The 15323-nt window shown below is 33.4% G+C and overlaps 2 protein-coding genes across 2 annotated transcripts in view; both read left to right on the forward strand.

Annotated features, from left to right (window-relative positions):
- The window catches only part of LOC126771415 (dynein axonemal heavy chain 2), a 50276-nt gene that overhangs the window by 9549 nt on the left and 25404 nt on the right, over positions 1–15323 (forward strand). Inside the window, exons 12-41 of the mRNA XM_050491283.1 lie at positions 824–922; positions 1151–1390; positions 1491–1605; positions 1681–1929; positions 2300–2496; positions 2597–2758; positions 3022–3139; positions 3393–3547; positions 3645–3820; positions 3958–4125; positions 4211–4378; positions 4511–4736; positions 4808–4927; positions 5007–5140; positions 5219–5489; positions 8219–8362; positions 8836–8934; positions 9438–9657; positions 10115–10277; positions 10799–10977; positions 11105–11297; positions 11466–11607; positions 12068–12205; positions 12835–13053; positions 13196–13439; positions 13747–13883; positions 13992–14147; positions 14233–14411; positions 14482–14667; positions 14891–15055. Of these exons, the coding sequence (XP_050347240.1) occupies positions 824–922; positions 1151–1390; positions 1491–1605; positions 1681–1929; positions 2300–2496; positions 2597–2758; positions 3022–3139; positions 3393–3547; positions 3645–3820; positions 3958–4125; positions 4211–4378; positions 4511–4736; positions 4808–4927; positions 5007–5140; positions 5219–5489; positions 8219–8362; positions 8836–8934; positions 9438–9657; positions 10115–10277; positions 10799–10977; positions 11105–11297; positions 11466–11607; positions 12068–12205; positions 12835–13053; positions 13196–13439; positions 13747–13883; positions 13992–14147; positions 14233–14411; positions 14482–14667; positions 14891–15055 (5162 nt within the window). The remainder of the gene's footprint in view (positions 1–823; positions 923–1150; positions 1391–1490; positions 1606–1680; positions 1930–2299; positions 2497–2596; positions 2759–3021; positions 3140–3392; positions 3548–3644; positions 3821–3957; positions 4126–4210; positions 4379–4510; positions 4737–4807; positions 4928–5006; positions 5141–5218; positions 5490–8218; positions 8363–8835; positions 8935–9437; positions 9658–10114; positions 10278–10798; positions 10978–11104; positions 11298–11465; positions 11608–12067; positions 12206–12834; positions 13054–13195; positions 13440–13746; positions 13884–13991; positions 14148–14232; positions 14412–14481; positions 14668–14890; positions 15056–15323) is intronic.
- Positions 5723–7766, forward strand: LOC126771493 (uncharacterized). Its single transcript, XM_050491392.1, has 3 exons — positions 5723–5854; positions 5934–6191; positions 6350–7766. The coding sequence occupies exons 1-3, from the start codon at positions 5804–5806 to the stop codon at positions 6503–6505; spliced, it is 465 nt and encodes a 154-aa protein (XP_050347349.1). The 5' UTR covers positions 5723–5803; the 3' UTR covers positions 6506–7766.

The raw sequence follows: 15323 nt of genomic DNA on the forward strand, positions 1-15323 counted from the left end.
CAGGTGTCAGGTTGCTTTAATAATTAATTATCTATATACTTTGCAAATGACAGAGAGATTAACCATAGATAATCAAACCATAGATTTCCACATGTGTATACTAATAGCTTTGCAATATTATGCACTACTGACAGTTATTGGTTAATATATCTTTATTTATAATACAACACTATTACATAATATATAATTATATAATTTAACATCCAACGTTCTCTAACCACTTCGCCGACATGACAGGAATCAATAATAATAAATACCATCGATTATTCAAGATATCAATAATATTATTACAGTTCAATAACAAAGCTGCTTATGCGTCTTTACTCGTCCTGTGAAATGTCCTGTGTCTTTAAATAGTTTAATAAATATATTAATTTCAAAATCACACAATAATTATATATCACACATATACGGCATGTGAAAGAAATAAATTGAATCATTCTATTTACAAATTAAGTACACTTTTTCATATGAAGTTCAGAACTGTAGTTCGATTGTTTTTATTCAGACTTAAGCTAAATGTAATTAGATTAATGATTAACAATTACGATTATAATGTGTAATCATCAATCACGATTTCTGTTTAACTTTGATTGATTTTGAAAAGGGTGCACGGATTTACTCTGGGCCACTTATTTGACTCAGTCACTTTTTACTTTTTTGATTACTTTCGTTATACTGTACTGTGCTTGGCACCTATTTTTATCAACTAAAATTAATGTTTTATATTATATTTTAATTTTTTCTTACTATATTAAATTTGCTATAAAAAAAGTATATATATATGTATAATTACCTAATGTTCTATTTTAAATATTTTAAGGCCTGTGAAAAAAAAGTTCAACCGGGAATCACAAAATTGACATGGACTTCAACAATGTCTGATGCTTATATCGCGGACTGCGTCACCCAAATCGGAGAAGTAATTAATATGTATAAATTAAATAGTAATAAGTTAAATAGTTAAGAAGTAATTTTTATATATAAAAGTAAATATGTTATTATAGTAATTTTACAAACAATTTAATCCCCGTCGAACATACAATAAAATAAATAAAAAATAATATAAACTTGCTATAAGCACGGTTCAAAATAAAGTCGAAATCACATAAATATAAAATAATAATATAATATACTTCATTTTCTTCAGCTTCAAGATTTTTTAACAACATACAAAAATTGTAATATAAACTTAGTGAAAATAATGGAAAAAATATGCGATACTCCCCTAATTGAATTTGATATTTATAATGTATTCGCGATAAGAGAATTACGACAAATGATTAGGGAAATGGAAGAAAGAGCAGCCGCTAAAATATTAGATATGTACAAGGAAATTATAACATACATTATTATTGTGTATGAAGGATTTGAGGCCTATATAACGCAGGTAAAAAAGTTTAATACGAATGTATATAATTCTAAACATGAGTTTTGAAATAAAAATATTGAATGATTGAATACTTATTGTGATATGTCCACTCCTTCAGATGGCAGATCATTGGATAAAATACGTCAGGAGATTTGATCGTTTATTCGAAGATGCGTTACGTTTGGCGATCAAAGCCACAATGAAAAATATGTACAAAGCTGTGCACGGAGATGGTTAGCGTGAAAAATATTATACATGTATCGGATTTAAAATAATTATACATTTCACAATGATCATTCAATTTTTAGGTACAATGGCACCCTCGCCTCTCATCAAAATGAGTCTTTATTTGACTGATAAGCATATCACATTTATTCCAAATCGTAATGAATTATTAGATACTTTTACGACGATTATTGAAGAAATTATTCATCTTCTAAGTACAATTCCGAGATTATACGAGAAGTTTGGATTACCCGCTGGAGGTCTTAAGAAGTTTACCGAAGTCATAAAGACGGATACAGATAGCAATAAATTACAAGCTTTGATTAACGCGGGTAGATATAACATCGTATATAGTAGACTGTTAGTTATGTAATGTCTGAAAGATTACATTATATGTAATTATATACCCAGAATAGACAGCCGCTTTAACCGTGTACGAAAAGTTTGTAAATACATATTATTATTTTCATTAAATATAGTATTATAATGCACTGTGAATTGACTGGTTTAGCAATTTTTGTAACTACCCACATATCAAATGAAAGTGATATTTATAATATCCATGTTTTAAATTGTGGCTCTTAATAATTATAACACACGACACAGATGACACTACGAAACCGTAATTAGCCGATTGACTCTTTTCAAGTGCAATATTTATTAACGGGGACTATAATAGTGCTATTGAATTTTTAATTTTAGAAATAGAATATAATTTGACTCTAGTGACTGAGCACATACGCATGTGGGATCCTTATTCTCACATTTGGAAGGTAAATAAGGATGAATTTATGTCGAAGTATAGACAAGAAGGTCATATAGCTGCGGATTTTGATGAACTTATAATCAACTACAGTAATCTTGCAAATGCTGTTCAAATACAAGAAACCGTTAATCAGGTATTGCAATTATTAATTTATTTAATGAGATTATTTTAGAGTTAAATTATTTAAAGATGTTTGAAGAAGAAGAGAAGACTGATATATGTGTATATTTCAGATCCATTTTATAACACTAAACTCCAGCGAATTAAAGAAATCGATTATTTCCCACTGTTTAGTGTGGCAGACAAAGTTGGGAGAACTGCTTAGGAAAATAACTGAGTCCGACATTGATAATGTTTATGCGTACATAGATAAAAGCAGCACACAAGCCATGACCGTATGTCTTAATTAAAATCTTATGTATATAAAAAAATAATTGCTTGATTACGATCGAAAGAAATATATATTTGTGCAATTGTTGTTCGGATTCACGCATCTCATTGAGTTGAAATTGTGCATATTTTTGTTGTTGACATTTTCGTTGATTCCTCAATAAACGTATTCTGTCTAGGAAAGGGCCTCTAGGGTTCTCTTTACATTCAACCCAGCTCTTCTATGGGCACTACGAGAATTTGAAAAATGTATTATATAAAATTTTAGATGCCTACAGATTTAAAAGAATTAGCTTCAGCAATGGCTACGTATGAGTGCTTGATGTCGGAGATAACGCAAATCGAAAAGACGTTTCCACCTATTACCGATAAAATGACCACTCTTGGTAAGATAAGAAAAATGGAAGTTACACTTACATATTTAATTAATAATAAGGTAACGAATTTTTATTTCTTAGAGCGTATCGAATTTTTTTAAAGAGAGTTCAAACTTTTTTTTAATTTAATTATTCTTTTGATTGTGATTGGTATATATCAGGAGAGCTGTATTATATATTATATAGCATATTTATGTAAAATATATATATTCATTTTTAAAAACTGTACTATGACTTTCATTAAATTAGTTGTGTCTCTTAGCTAAATTTGAGGTGGAGATCAGTTCGGATATGTCAACACGACACGAGAACATACCTGTTGCTTGGACCGAATATCTCGCTCTATTGGAAGAAGCAAAGAAGGCGTTGGAGATGAATAAAGATAAATTTAAAGCTGAACTCCTGGAACAAGCTGAGGTAGTAAAACTAAACGAAAATGGAATACTTGAAGTAAATACAATACAAATGATCCTCAAATTAATATTGATAATCTTTCATAAAAAAAATCAAATAGGTATTCAAAGAAGCGGCTAAAGAATTTTGTGAAGATTTCTATAAAACTGCTCCATGCAGCTCTGATGTAACCGGTAAAGACGCATTGGCTCAGTTGAAAGCGTATAGAGATCAACTTAATGCGCTTCGAGCCCAAGAACAACAAATAAGAGATGGGCTTGCCGTGTTCAATTTAACGTAATTTTATGAATTTGTACTTGAGACAATTTTCGATTGATCATTATTCGAATATTCTGTATATTTAGATTTACATTGATATTTTGACTCTGTTTTTGTATAAATGAAAATTGTGAAGATGCCATTTTTCTTAACAGGACTCCCGTGAACCTAGAACTGCAAAAGATGGAGAAAGAACTAGAAAAATTGGAAGAAGTGTGGGGATTGGTGTTTCAATGGGAGGAGTCATGGGAAAAATATAAAACACAAACCTTTTGGGAAATGGAAACTGATGAAATGGAAGACAATGTTATGTATCTGTTTAGGTATAAAGAAAATCTTTCTCGTCATACCTTTGGCTGCATAATACAAAGATAAATTGACTCTTTAATACAATTAATATTTTATTAGAAACTTTAACCGCCTTTCGCGTCAACTTAAAGAAAAGGGATGGGATATTATTGACACGACTAGAGTAAAAGTAGACGCATTTCGACGAACATTGCCATTGATCGGCGATCTTAAGAATCCTTGCATGAGGGAGAGGCATTGGGATAGAATAAAGACCCTTATGGGAGTGTAAGTTAATACAGATAATTTATTATTTTATACGTGTGCTATTAAAAATATACCTAACATACATTTTTTATTATTTCTAAGTCCTTGATTGAATCCGTTTAACATTATTTATAAAGATGCGTTAATTACCAGGGAATTTGACCAAAATTCCGAGGATTTTAAGCTCGAACTAATAATGCGGCTCAACTTCCAAGCGTATGCTGAAGATATCGCTGAGATATCGAACGCAGCAACAATGGAGTTGAACATAGAGAACGGCCTTAAAGCTATAAGAGAAGTGTGGAAGGCTACAACATACGAAATGCAACATCATAGAGGCGATATGTATAAAATTAAGAATGTAGAAGATGTCTCACAGGTTCGTAAAGAGTATGTCAAACTATTCCGTGTGTTTGCCTGTGATTGGGTAATAAATATTATAATTTGTAGTTTCTCGAAGACCATCAAGTTCAACTATCCTCTATGAAATCAACCAAATACGTAGAGCCATTTATCAAAGAAGTGGATTATTGGGAGAAATCTTTGGGTTATGTGGCGGAATGTATCGAGGTTGTTATAAAATATGAATTATGTCGTACATTATAACTTTAAATATTGCTTAATATCTCGTTTTTTTATTGTATTTAAGATATCGTTACAAGTGCAGAGACGTTACTTGTATCTCGAAAGCATTTTTAGCGGAGAAGATATTAGAAAACAACTTCCCAATGAAGTTAAAGTTTTTGACGCATTAACTGATGATTGGACAGAAATAACTAGCAAGTTAGTTATTTTATTAAATTGTTTGTTTTTTAATTTTCCCGTCTTCTTTATTTACTAACATATATAATTATAAAACAGTATGTACGCTGGGAAAAACGCAGTAGAAGCATGTCTATACAAGCCAGCTCCATATTTGTTCAATAAGCTTAATCAAATGGTTGATAACTTGGATGGAATATTGCGAGCGTTAGAAAAGTATCTCGAAACAAAGCGACAACTATTTCCTAGATTCTATTTTATATCTAACGATGATTTACTAGAGATATTAGGAAACTCAAAGAAACCACAGCTAATTCAAGTTCATTTAAAAAAGTTATTTGATAACGTGAATAAAATCAAAATTGATAAGGTAAAGTATTAATGCCCAAACTTATATATTAATGTATATTGTATAAGTATGTGGTAAGTAATTTAAATAGACACAAAGCGATATAAATTATTAAGTAATAATAGATTATTAAGTTTTTTTTTAATTTAAGTTGTTGTAAACTCGAAAATTCAGAACTCGTAATCATTTCATGTCATATTGGCAATTGGCAATATTGACATTGACATTTTGACATTAATTTTCGCTTTGTTATTGTTACGTTTGAAAGGTTATGTTAACTGCTCTTTTATATTAATTTTAAACTAAAGTGTTTTCGCGAAATATATGAAGTAAACATGAGCAAAGAAGAAATCGTTAAATGTCATTATGTTCCCTTAAGTAGTCTGGTAAGTGATCTAATGGTTATATATGTGTTGTTTTTATATATATTTAGTGTGGTGTTTTAATTTTACATTGTTACTTTAGAAACGAGCGGTAAACTTACTAGAGACTCCGAGTAAACCACACGACAAACGCTGTAAGAGAAATCTTCTTCAGTTGCAATTGGACAAAAGTTTGTATGAGACTGATTTAAGGAGTAAGAAATGGAGGAATGCCTACCAGATGGCCCTGAGGCGCGCTATCTATTCTCATGATTGGGATCAACTCGTCTATCTATTAAAAAAATCACCAATATGGGAGCATGCTTCTAATAGAAATGATGAACTGCCCATTTATGTTAGAGTAAGTAAAAACAGAGTCTTGTATGATTTATGTAATTGGTTTATCATTTGTGTAACAAAAATACTTAATACATAAATTTATATTTTTCTGCATTTAAATAAATGAACACAATAATGTAGCTTATTTATATACTGTATTGTTATATTTTGTATTTTCAGGCTTTAACAATACTTCTAATGAATCATCCAAGTTCGAAGTCACAATCATTATTAAATGACTACCTACACATGGTCCATTCCTGCCGATCTGATCAAGATAAAAAAGCTGTTATTAAATCCCTGCTGACTTTACCGGACAAGATCTATGGACGATAGTGTTTTGATTTAAAATAGTTAGATGAATTTTAATTGTATAATGTTTTTATAGGCATTTATATACATTAAGGTATGATGATAGGTGAACAGACTATACTATTTTTTATTATTAATGATGTTAATATTATTGTAAAAACTAAACACTAGTCTATACCTTATTCCAATTGAAGTAGGACAAAAGATAAACAAGGATTAAGTTTGTATATTCCAAGCAATTTTTCAATAGTTTCGCTATATTAGACTATTAACAGATCTTGATTAATATATCTTATGGTATAATACAACACCATTCTACATTAATAAATATGTCTGCTTTAAATTTACTTCCAAACATCCAATAAAAATTCACCAATATTCAAATTATTAATTTTATATAATATTTAATATTTTATAACTATAGTTATAACGGCAATAATAAATTCAACAATGTGAAATTCTATACAAGTTGTTAATATCTGTCAAAAGAAAAAGGTAGGTATTGTATGTTCTAACCAGTGAGGTGCAGCTGTATTGCACAATTGGATCTTGAATCATAGTTACGTAAACTGGATTTTTTATAATAAAAATAATAATAATAAATAACTATATTCACCGAAAAGAAACAAAGACAAAATTAAGGTACAAAACCATAAAAAAGAGTTAACAATATGATATTTGATAATTTGTTGAAAAGGTCGTAGTCTCAGGAAGGCTGCTTTTCAGTCTACGCCTTGTACATATGCTGCCAACACAAAAGTTACATTCAGTGCAGTAAAAGGTAAAAGAAGATTACTTAAATAATAAAAGTTAATACAATTTTATAACACGCCCAATAGGCTAAAATAAAAACATGCAAGCTTTACTAAAACGGAGAGGTTTTCTTTTTTTTTGATTAAATTCTTGGAAAAGGAAAATATTTCATATTAAATAAAAGAATAATAATATTTAAAATGTATAAGCAAATAAAGGCATATATTTTAATAAATTACAATCAAAATAACAATTAAGTATTAAGTTTAGTTACACACATTTGTCTAGACACATTGCATCTTTTGCATAGCTAGAAGTCATTGCTTGCATTGTGCCTTAAACTTATTTTGAGACGTACTGTTCTTAATCAGAGGTGGGATATCGTTCCAACACTTCGAAGCTGCGAAACGAAAGCTACCTCTAAAATTGCAAATGTTGTCTAGGCAGTACTAGTTTTACTTTAATATGTATGTAATGTAATGTAACCTATTTATTACTATATATTTTTATGAAAATAAAACGTGTTTTTTTTTATTTGTCTTGAATTATTTATAAAACCAATTTATTATTATTATTGTTCTTTATTATTCAGGTTGCTTAAGTATGAGGAAGGAGCACATATCAACCTACGTTTTAGATAAAAAATAATTAAAAACTCAAAGCAACTAAGATTTACATATTATGGTTAAATCTTTGATTATAATAAAACAGTAACAGTACATCTAATTTCTCAGTATTGCTAACATTTCTATTTCCCTCCAAAAATATATGTTATGTTTGTAATAATTAATTTAATGACGTCAGGCTAAGGGTCATGATCTAACTTTTTTGTAGCAATATTACAATAAGTTGTAATACTAATAACTTAAAAGTTGCGCAATAATTATAATATTCATTAATTAATTATTTTTATATTCTAGTAAATATGTACCTATATTGTTCTCTAACTTCACCCTATCACATCGAAGATTGTTATTTCTTCAGAATGCAATGGGCTTGCCAGTAGCTAAAGCGATGATGTCGGACGACGGCGAGTGTATAGAGTGGAAGTATAACCTGGTGTTGGATGGTCCGGCCGAAGTTTGGTTGCTGGGCCTGGAACATACCATGAGAGTTGTCTTAAGAGAGGTGGATTAGATATTAAATTATGAATATACTATAAATCATAATACGTTTCTTGTGGAAGTGCTTATCAAAAATTGGTTACAACAGCTACCATTATATTAAACTTTTTTTTAATGTGATGCCGATTTCGGTAACGGTGACTTTTCTCAATGGTGACTGTATCGGAAATATTCTAGTATAAGATGATATTATAGCATAAGTGTTTGGGCAAACATATTTGCAATATTTATTCACTCGCTCTCATAAGCAGGTGGGAAGTGCGAGTGAAGAAGCGCAGTTCCTACTTTGCTTTACAAAACTAGGACCTGTTACAATGCCAACATCTAGAATCTGAGCTTGTACTAAGAATTCTTTGTCAATCAAGGAATTTCATCTGCCCAAACCAGGATTTGTGCTCTTGTAAACTACTCAAGGGACGAATAATACAGTTTTTAAATAAACGTAGAAGGAACTAAATAAAGAATCTTAATTTTTAGCAATTAATATTGACACGAGCTGCATTAAGGAAATGCCGTTACCAAAGAGAACAGTGGATTAACGACTGGCCAGGTCAGCTCGGAATTACCAGCAGCAAGGTTATTACTGCAATACTATTTCGATTTTTGGCGCCTTGCAACTTTCAAACGGGCCCAGAAACTGAGGAAATTACTAGTTGACTTCCTGGTTGGGAGAACCTTTATTGTGTATCTGTCCATTGGAACTTTATGACCCAAAAGGAACTTCACTTTTTTCCATATAGTCTATACATATATATGGAAAAAAGTAAAGTTATTTAGTTAATTATTATATACATATTTTAGCTTAGGAACAACCATTATGTTTGAATATCTACGCGAATAGTTATTTTTTATTCTTAATGTGATTACTAAAATACGATTTAATTTTAGTTACTGTAAACAAAAAATAAAAACGATAGATAGTTCATAAAAATGGAAAACTGAATCTCAATAAAATTTAAATGATTTTTTAAGCAACGTAATCTTTAACAAACTCGAATCTTCGATCGCATGTCGGATACATCCAGAAATTACACGATTTTTATATATTTTAAGCTCCGATTTTCTCTTTCCATTAATAGATTCAATGGACTTCCGATTGTACTAGAACATTGTGTCGCTGCGACATTATGAAAGAGAAAAAACCGCTGAAGAAACTACGTAAGAAGCAGAACCAGATCCTGGCTACTTTACAGATGATGTCTAGAAAGGAAATTTCTAAAATTTTGCGTTGTAAAGTAAACGCGTTATGTGTGATTGAAATTCACTCTCGAGACACTGTGGAGAGACTTTATAAGATGGGTTAGTGCAGATACCAATAATTAATCTTTGTTTATATATTTTAGATAAAAAGTACGAGTATAATAGTAATAATAATAACCTTTTTGTCAACCTTAGAATCTTATTAATATATGGTTTTTAAATATTACTTTGTTTTTCAGGTGTCGGTAAATAATGTTTTGTGTTGGCATACGCCTCCTCCAAAGTCTTAATCGATCTTATTCATATTGCACTTCCAGCCGGGTGCCATTTAGGGCATCGTTCATCTTTGAACTGGCCGTCTATATTTTTTTTTAGTACCATTGTGTGCCACTGTACTAATTAAGTCTATCTCTGACTTCTAATTAATCTAATTCCAATTAGATATTCTTAAGGATAAAAAATGGCTCATCATACAAGAGTATTTTAAAGTAACATCGAATTTCGAAAATAAATGATTTATAATACATATTTTATAAGCTGTTATAAATTATTCCAGGATGTATGTCAGTGTCAGCATTCGAATGGTTCTCTCAGCTGAAGTTTTACTGGGATCGTGAACGCGAAGACTGCTATATCAGGCAGACAAACACGAACTCTATCTACACATATGAGTACATTGGTAATTCGGGTCGACTGGTTATAACGCCGCTCACTGACCGGTATGAATTAAATAATAAACTTTTTGGTCCATTTGATTCATAGAAGAGGTTTTAACTATAACATATAAATGAAGATATTACTGAGTAAAATTAGACACGTAATTCAATTTGAGGAATTATTTGCTACTATTGCTTATACTCCAAATTAATTATAAAACTACCAATTTTTTTGAAAATCAAACTATTATACCACACAAAAGTTCATATGTAACGTTTTATAATATTAAACGTATTTGTTTTTCTAACTTCTTTTTTTCATCTGCTTATAAATGTTCGTTAACACGAAATAACGCCACCTTAGTCGAATTAATACAATATGTTCATCCAAATCATAGTTATATGTTATATATATATAGTTGAACAATTAACTCCACAAAAATTCAAAGAGCATGAAATTTAAATTTAATTCGTATGAGCTGGTCTGGCTGGTATGCACCTAACTTCTATTATACCGAAAGATCCATGGAACACATCAAGTGTTAAGTCCTATAAGATTAAACCGTAAAGTAATTATTCCTCAGATGCTACATAACGCTGACTACAGCTTTACACCTGTTTCGCGGCGGCAGTCCGCAGGGTCCAGCGGGAACTGGTAAAACAGAGACAACGAAGGACCTCGGTCGAGCTCTAGCGAGATGGGTGGTTGTCACTAACTGTTCCGACGGACTCGATTACAAGTCTATGGCTAAATGTTTTGCAGGTCTGATATAACGAGTAAAAAAATAAAATTTTTAATATTATAAGGTTTTTCTATTAAATATTTATATATTTTTGGTAATTGGCCCCGAAACATGCACACTACCACCACTGAACCATGCTCTTTATAGGTATAGCTCAGAGTGGATGCTGGGGTTGTTTCGACGAGTTCAACCGTATCAACATCGAGGTGTTGTCGGTGGTGGCGCAGCAAATCCTGGCAGTACTGCTAGCTCTGTCCCTCAATCAGAAGCGGTTCGTGTTCGAGGGCTCCGATATCAAGCTCGATGGCAACTGTGGAATATTCATTACTATGAACCCTGGGTATTTAATATATTATAATGATATATATAATAAATATATTATTTTCAATATTTGACATATTATGTTATTGATTCAGCATATTTATGACCCATACCTATAGTCAATACAGAACAGCTTAAATCCGAAAGCGTTATTCCCGAAATATTCATTAAAAATGACGTGTTCTAGTTACGCCGGACGTACGGAGTTACCTGATAATTTGAAGTCAATGTTTCGTCCGATTGCGATGTGTGTTCCTGACTCGCTTATTATAGCTGAGAATACACTGTTCTCGGATGGGTTTACAGCTTATAAGATAAACGCGAAAAAAGTAAGTTATTAGTTCAAAGAGATTGTTCCCATATTCTAATCTATATAACGACTGACTGACTGACTTATCAACGCAGAGCCCAAGCTACTTGGGCAAGGACCATGAAAATTTGTATAAGATTCTTTTACAAAATAGGTTAGCTCTAATTAAGTATTATTGAAAATTTAACCTCTAAGGTGACAAAGGGGCTGGATGAGTTTGTATGAAAATCATTTTAGAAGAGGTGTAGAAATTGGTATTTAGCAATTCTGAATTATAACGCGAGTTAAGCTGCGGGTAAAGCGCTAGTAACAGATATTTGGTCGTTTTGTTTACGCATTTCGAGCTCAAGTAAAGCACATTACATTTTTTTTTAAATATAATAAAAAGTATTACATAAGTGGACCCTGGCATTACTAGGCCGGAAAAACACTAGGCAGAAGAAGAAGATTTTTATTAAACATATGATTTTCACGTGCAGGTTTTCACATTGTATCAACTTGCAATGCAGCAGCTTTCGAAGCAGGACCATTACGATTTCGGTCTCAGATCTATGGTCGCGTTGTTGAGATACGCCGGAGTTAAGAGACGTGCTTATCCAAACTTGCCAGAACAAGAGGTCTGATGTAGATTTTTGTGTAACGTTAGAGCTAATCATTTAGATTTTTCCTTTGATTTAATTTATCATATTCGTGGTATGATCTCGAATATGTTAGTATTTTTTTTAAGTTATGTAAATTATTGTTATTATACTTCAAACATTTGTTTAGTTTTCAATAATATAGAAACAGTAAGGTAAGCAGTAACAGTAGTACAAAACAACCTGTATATATCTCATTGGTGTGTAAAGTTTTTCTCTTTTTTTCATAATCTGATCATAATAGACTCAACTAACAATAATTGGGATAGATCTGAAAATTGGTATTAATCTTGGGTATATTATTACAAATAAATTATCATAAATGCCCAAGGATACTACGCCTGCTAAAAAAAGAATACAGGTGTCCGGTAAATAAGGGATACTATATCATGTACTTTTTGTCTATTCTGATCGAACTATAAAGATAAGGTATGAAGCTTATCACGTACCACGCTGTCCTGTCAGAATTTTAACTTGGGCCCTTATTCACGTGTTTTATCCATAAGGTCATCTACTATATTATACAAAGCAAGTCACTAATATAGAACTAACTATATTGGGTCTAGCTTAGTCTCAGCGTTAAGCTATCAATATTTTCATTTATATAGATGGTGATCTTAGCCATGAGAGACATGAACGTGGCTCGGTTGACTTCCAAGGATGTTCCCCTGTTCGACGGTATAATGCGGGACATATTCCCCGACGTTGAGATCCCGACCCTGGATTACGAAATGCTAGAGAACGCCATATCCGCAGAGATGAGACTGCTGACCTTGCAACCAGTGAGGGCTGCTTTGCATAAAGTGATACAGACTTATGAGACCAAGGTATGTCAACATATTAATTTAGTGTTTTGGTTTTGATCTTAAAGCTTAACTTAGTAGGTTGTTTTATTTAATTTGAGTTACTATGATTTTTTTTGGTTCACATTGTATCCTAAATAGTGTCTTAAAACATGTGTGTTTCCAGAATTCCCGTCACTCCAGCATCCTTTTGGGCGATACGAACACCGCTAAAACGGTATCGTGGAAGATATTGGCTGCGACCCTCAGTCGACTGCGGCGTGAGAACGTGCCGGGTTTTGAAAATGTGCAAGTTTATCCTATGAACCCGAAAGCTTTGACTCTGGGGGAATTGTATGGGGAATACAATTTGGCTACAGGCGAATGGAAAGATGGGGTCCTGTCGTCTATTATGAGGACGACTTGTCAAGGTTAATATTACATCGTTATTATTAGCTTTGTTCCATTTAATTAGGGGTAGAGCAGTCTTCTTTACTCGTCCATTCATGCTCTTAATGTCACCCCTCACACTGTCTATATTTTTTGGGTCTTCGTCTTGTTAATGTAATATTACACAAATTCCTTTATATTACATGTAAGCCTTACACTTTTATACTTTCTTTAACGTTTCAATTTCAACATTCGCGTCTCAGCTGAGAGCCCTTATCCGTCATGAAGGTTAATATTACAGGCTTGTTTTTAATATGTATGAGTGATCTTTTTACATCATTGTCTTAGACGAGTCCCCTGATCAAAAATGGATAATATTCGACGGTCCGGTCGATGCGGTGTGGATAGAAAACCTAAATTCTGTGATGGATGATAACAAATTGCTCACACTCGTTAACAGCGAGAGGATATCTATGCCTTCGCAGGTATTTTCAAGTAAAAAAAAAATAAGTAAAATAAACAACTGTTTGATAGTTGAAAGATGTTATGATTTATAAGTACGAGGCAAATGACCTCGGAGACGACGATTTCAGGTATCTCTACTGATAGAGACGCTAGACCTCGCCGTAGCTTCGCCCGCCACCGTGTCGCGAAACGGCATCGTGTACAACGACTACAAGGATTGGGGCTGGTGGCCCTTCGTTAACTCCTGGCTCGAGTCGGTCAGCGACCTGGAGTACAGGGAGACGGTACGGAGGAGCAATACAAACCGTTTCAGAATATAATTCCAATAGGTTACGCTACACAATCTTTCTCCACTAACGCCGCCGGCAGCTGCGGCGGCTGTTCGCGGGCACGCTGGGCCCGGTGCTGGAGCTGCGGCGCCGCCTGCGCGAGGGCGGCGGCGCGCGCGCGCAGCAGCTGTCGGGCGTGCGCGCGCTGTGCCGCCTGCTGCCGCGCCTCGCGCCCGCGCCGCCCGACGAGACCTTCGCCAAGATGCGCTTCCTGTTCGCGTGAGTCGCGCCCGGGCTGGCCTGCGCTATGTGTGCATAGGTGTGCGCTACATATTATGTTGCATTCCAGTATGGTGTGGTCGGTGTGCGCGACGTTGGACGAGGAGAGTCGCCGCAAGTTGGACAATTGGGTGAGAGAGCACGAGGGCCTGTTCCCGTTGAAGGACACGGTGTACGACTACTACGTGGACGAGAGGCTGAGGGAGTTCAAGCCGTGGGAGGATAAGTTACCGGATAATTGGAGATACAATCCGAGGTGAGGTCGTAGGGGTAATGGTGGAAACTAACACCCGTATTTGTCCCATTGACGGACTAGGGTCTCCTTCTTTTTGACGAGAAGGTTAGGAGCTTACTCTACTACGCTGCTTCTGTGCGGTAAGAAAGATTTACATTTACTAACCACTGGACTATCACGCCTCACGGCGATGATTACTTTTTTAATTAACATTTAACTTAATACATGTAATTTTGATTTACAGCTTAGGCTTTCACACTATTCTGGTCCCAACGGTGGATTTTATTCGCGTCCAAATAGTAGCACTCGAGGTGATCCGCGGGGGTAACGGTGTGCTGGTGAGCGGACCCACTGGCTGTGGTAAAAGTTGCCTGCTCCAGGGGACGCTGGGTAGCTTGGACCGAGACAGGTGAATTAGGAATTTTAGTTTCGCTAAGCTTGTTGTTCCCGATAGTGGGTAATTATTGAATTGATCCTACTAAGAGTCGAATTATGTGGTGTCGATTTTTCTTTGTAATTTTACTATTAAAAAAAATCTACAGAAAAACAATAGCAAATTGCTAGTTAAATATTTTCGTGTTTAAAATGATTCTACGATCTTAAGAAACAGTTTTTAAAGATTTTTTTTGTAATAACGAGCTTTTAAAGCTGTCTGCGAATCGTGAATATTTGTATTT

The sequence above is a fragment of the Nymphalis io genome, chromosome 10 (assembly GCF_905147045.1).
Source record: "Nymphalis io chromosome 10, ilAglIoxx1.1, whole genome shotgun sequence".
Classification (NCBI taxonomy): domain Eukaryota; kingdom Metazoa; phylum Arthropoda; class Insecta; order Lepidoptera; family Nymphalidae; genus Nymphalis; species Nymphalis io.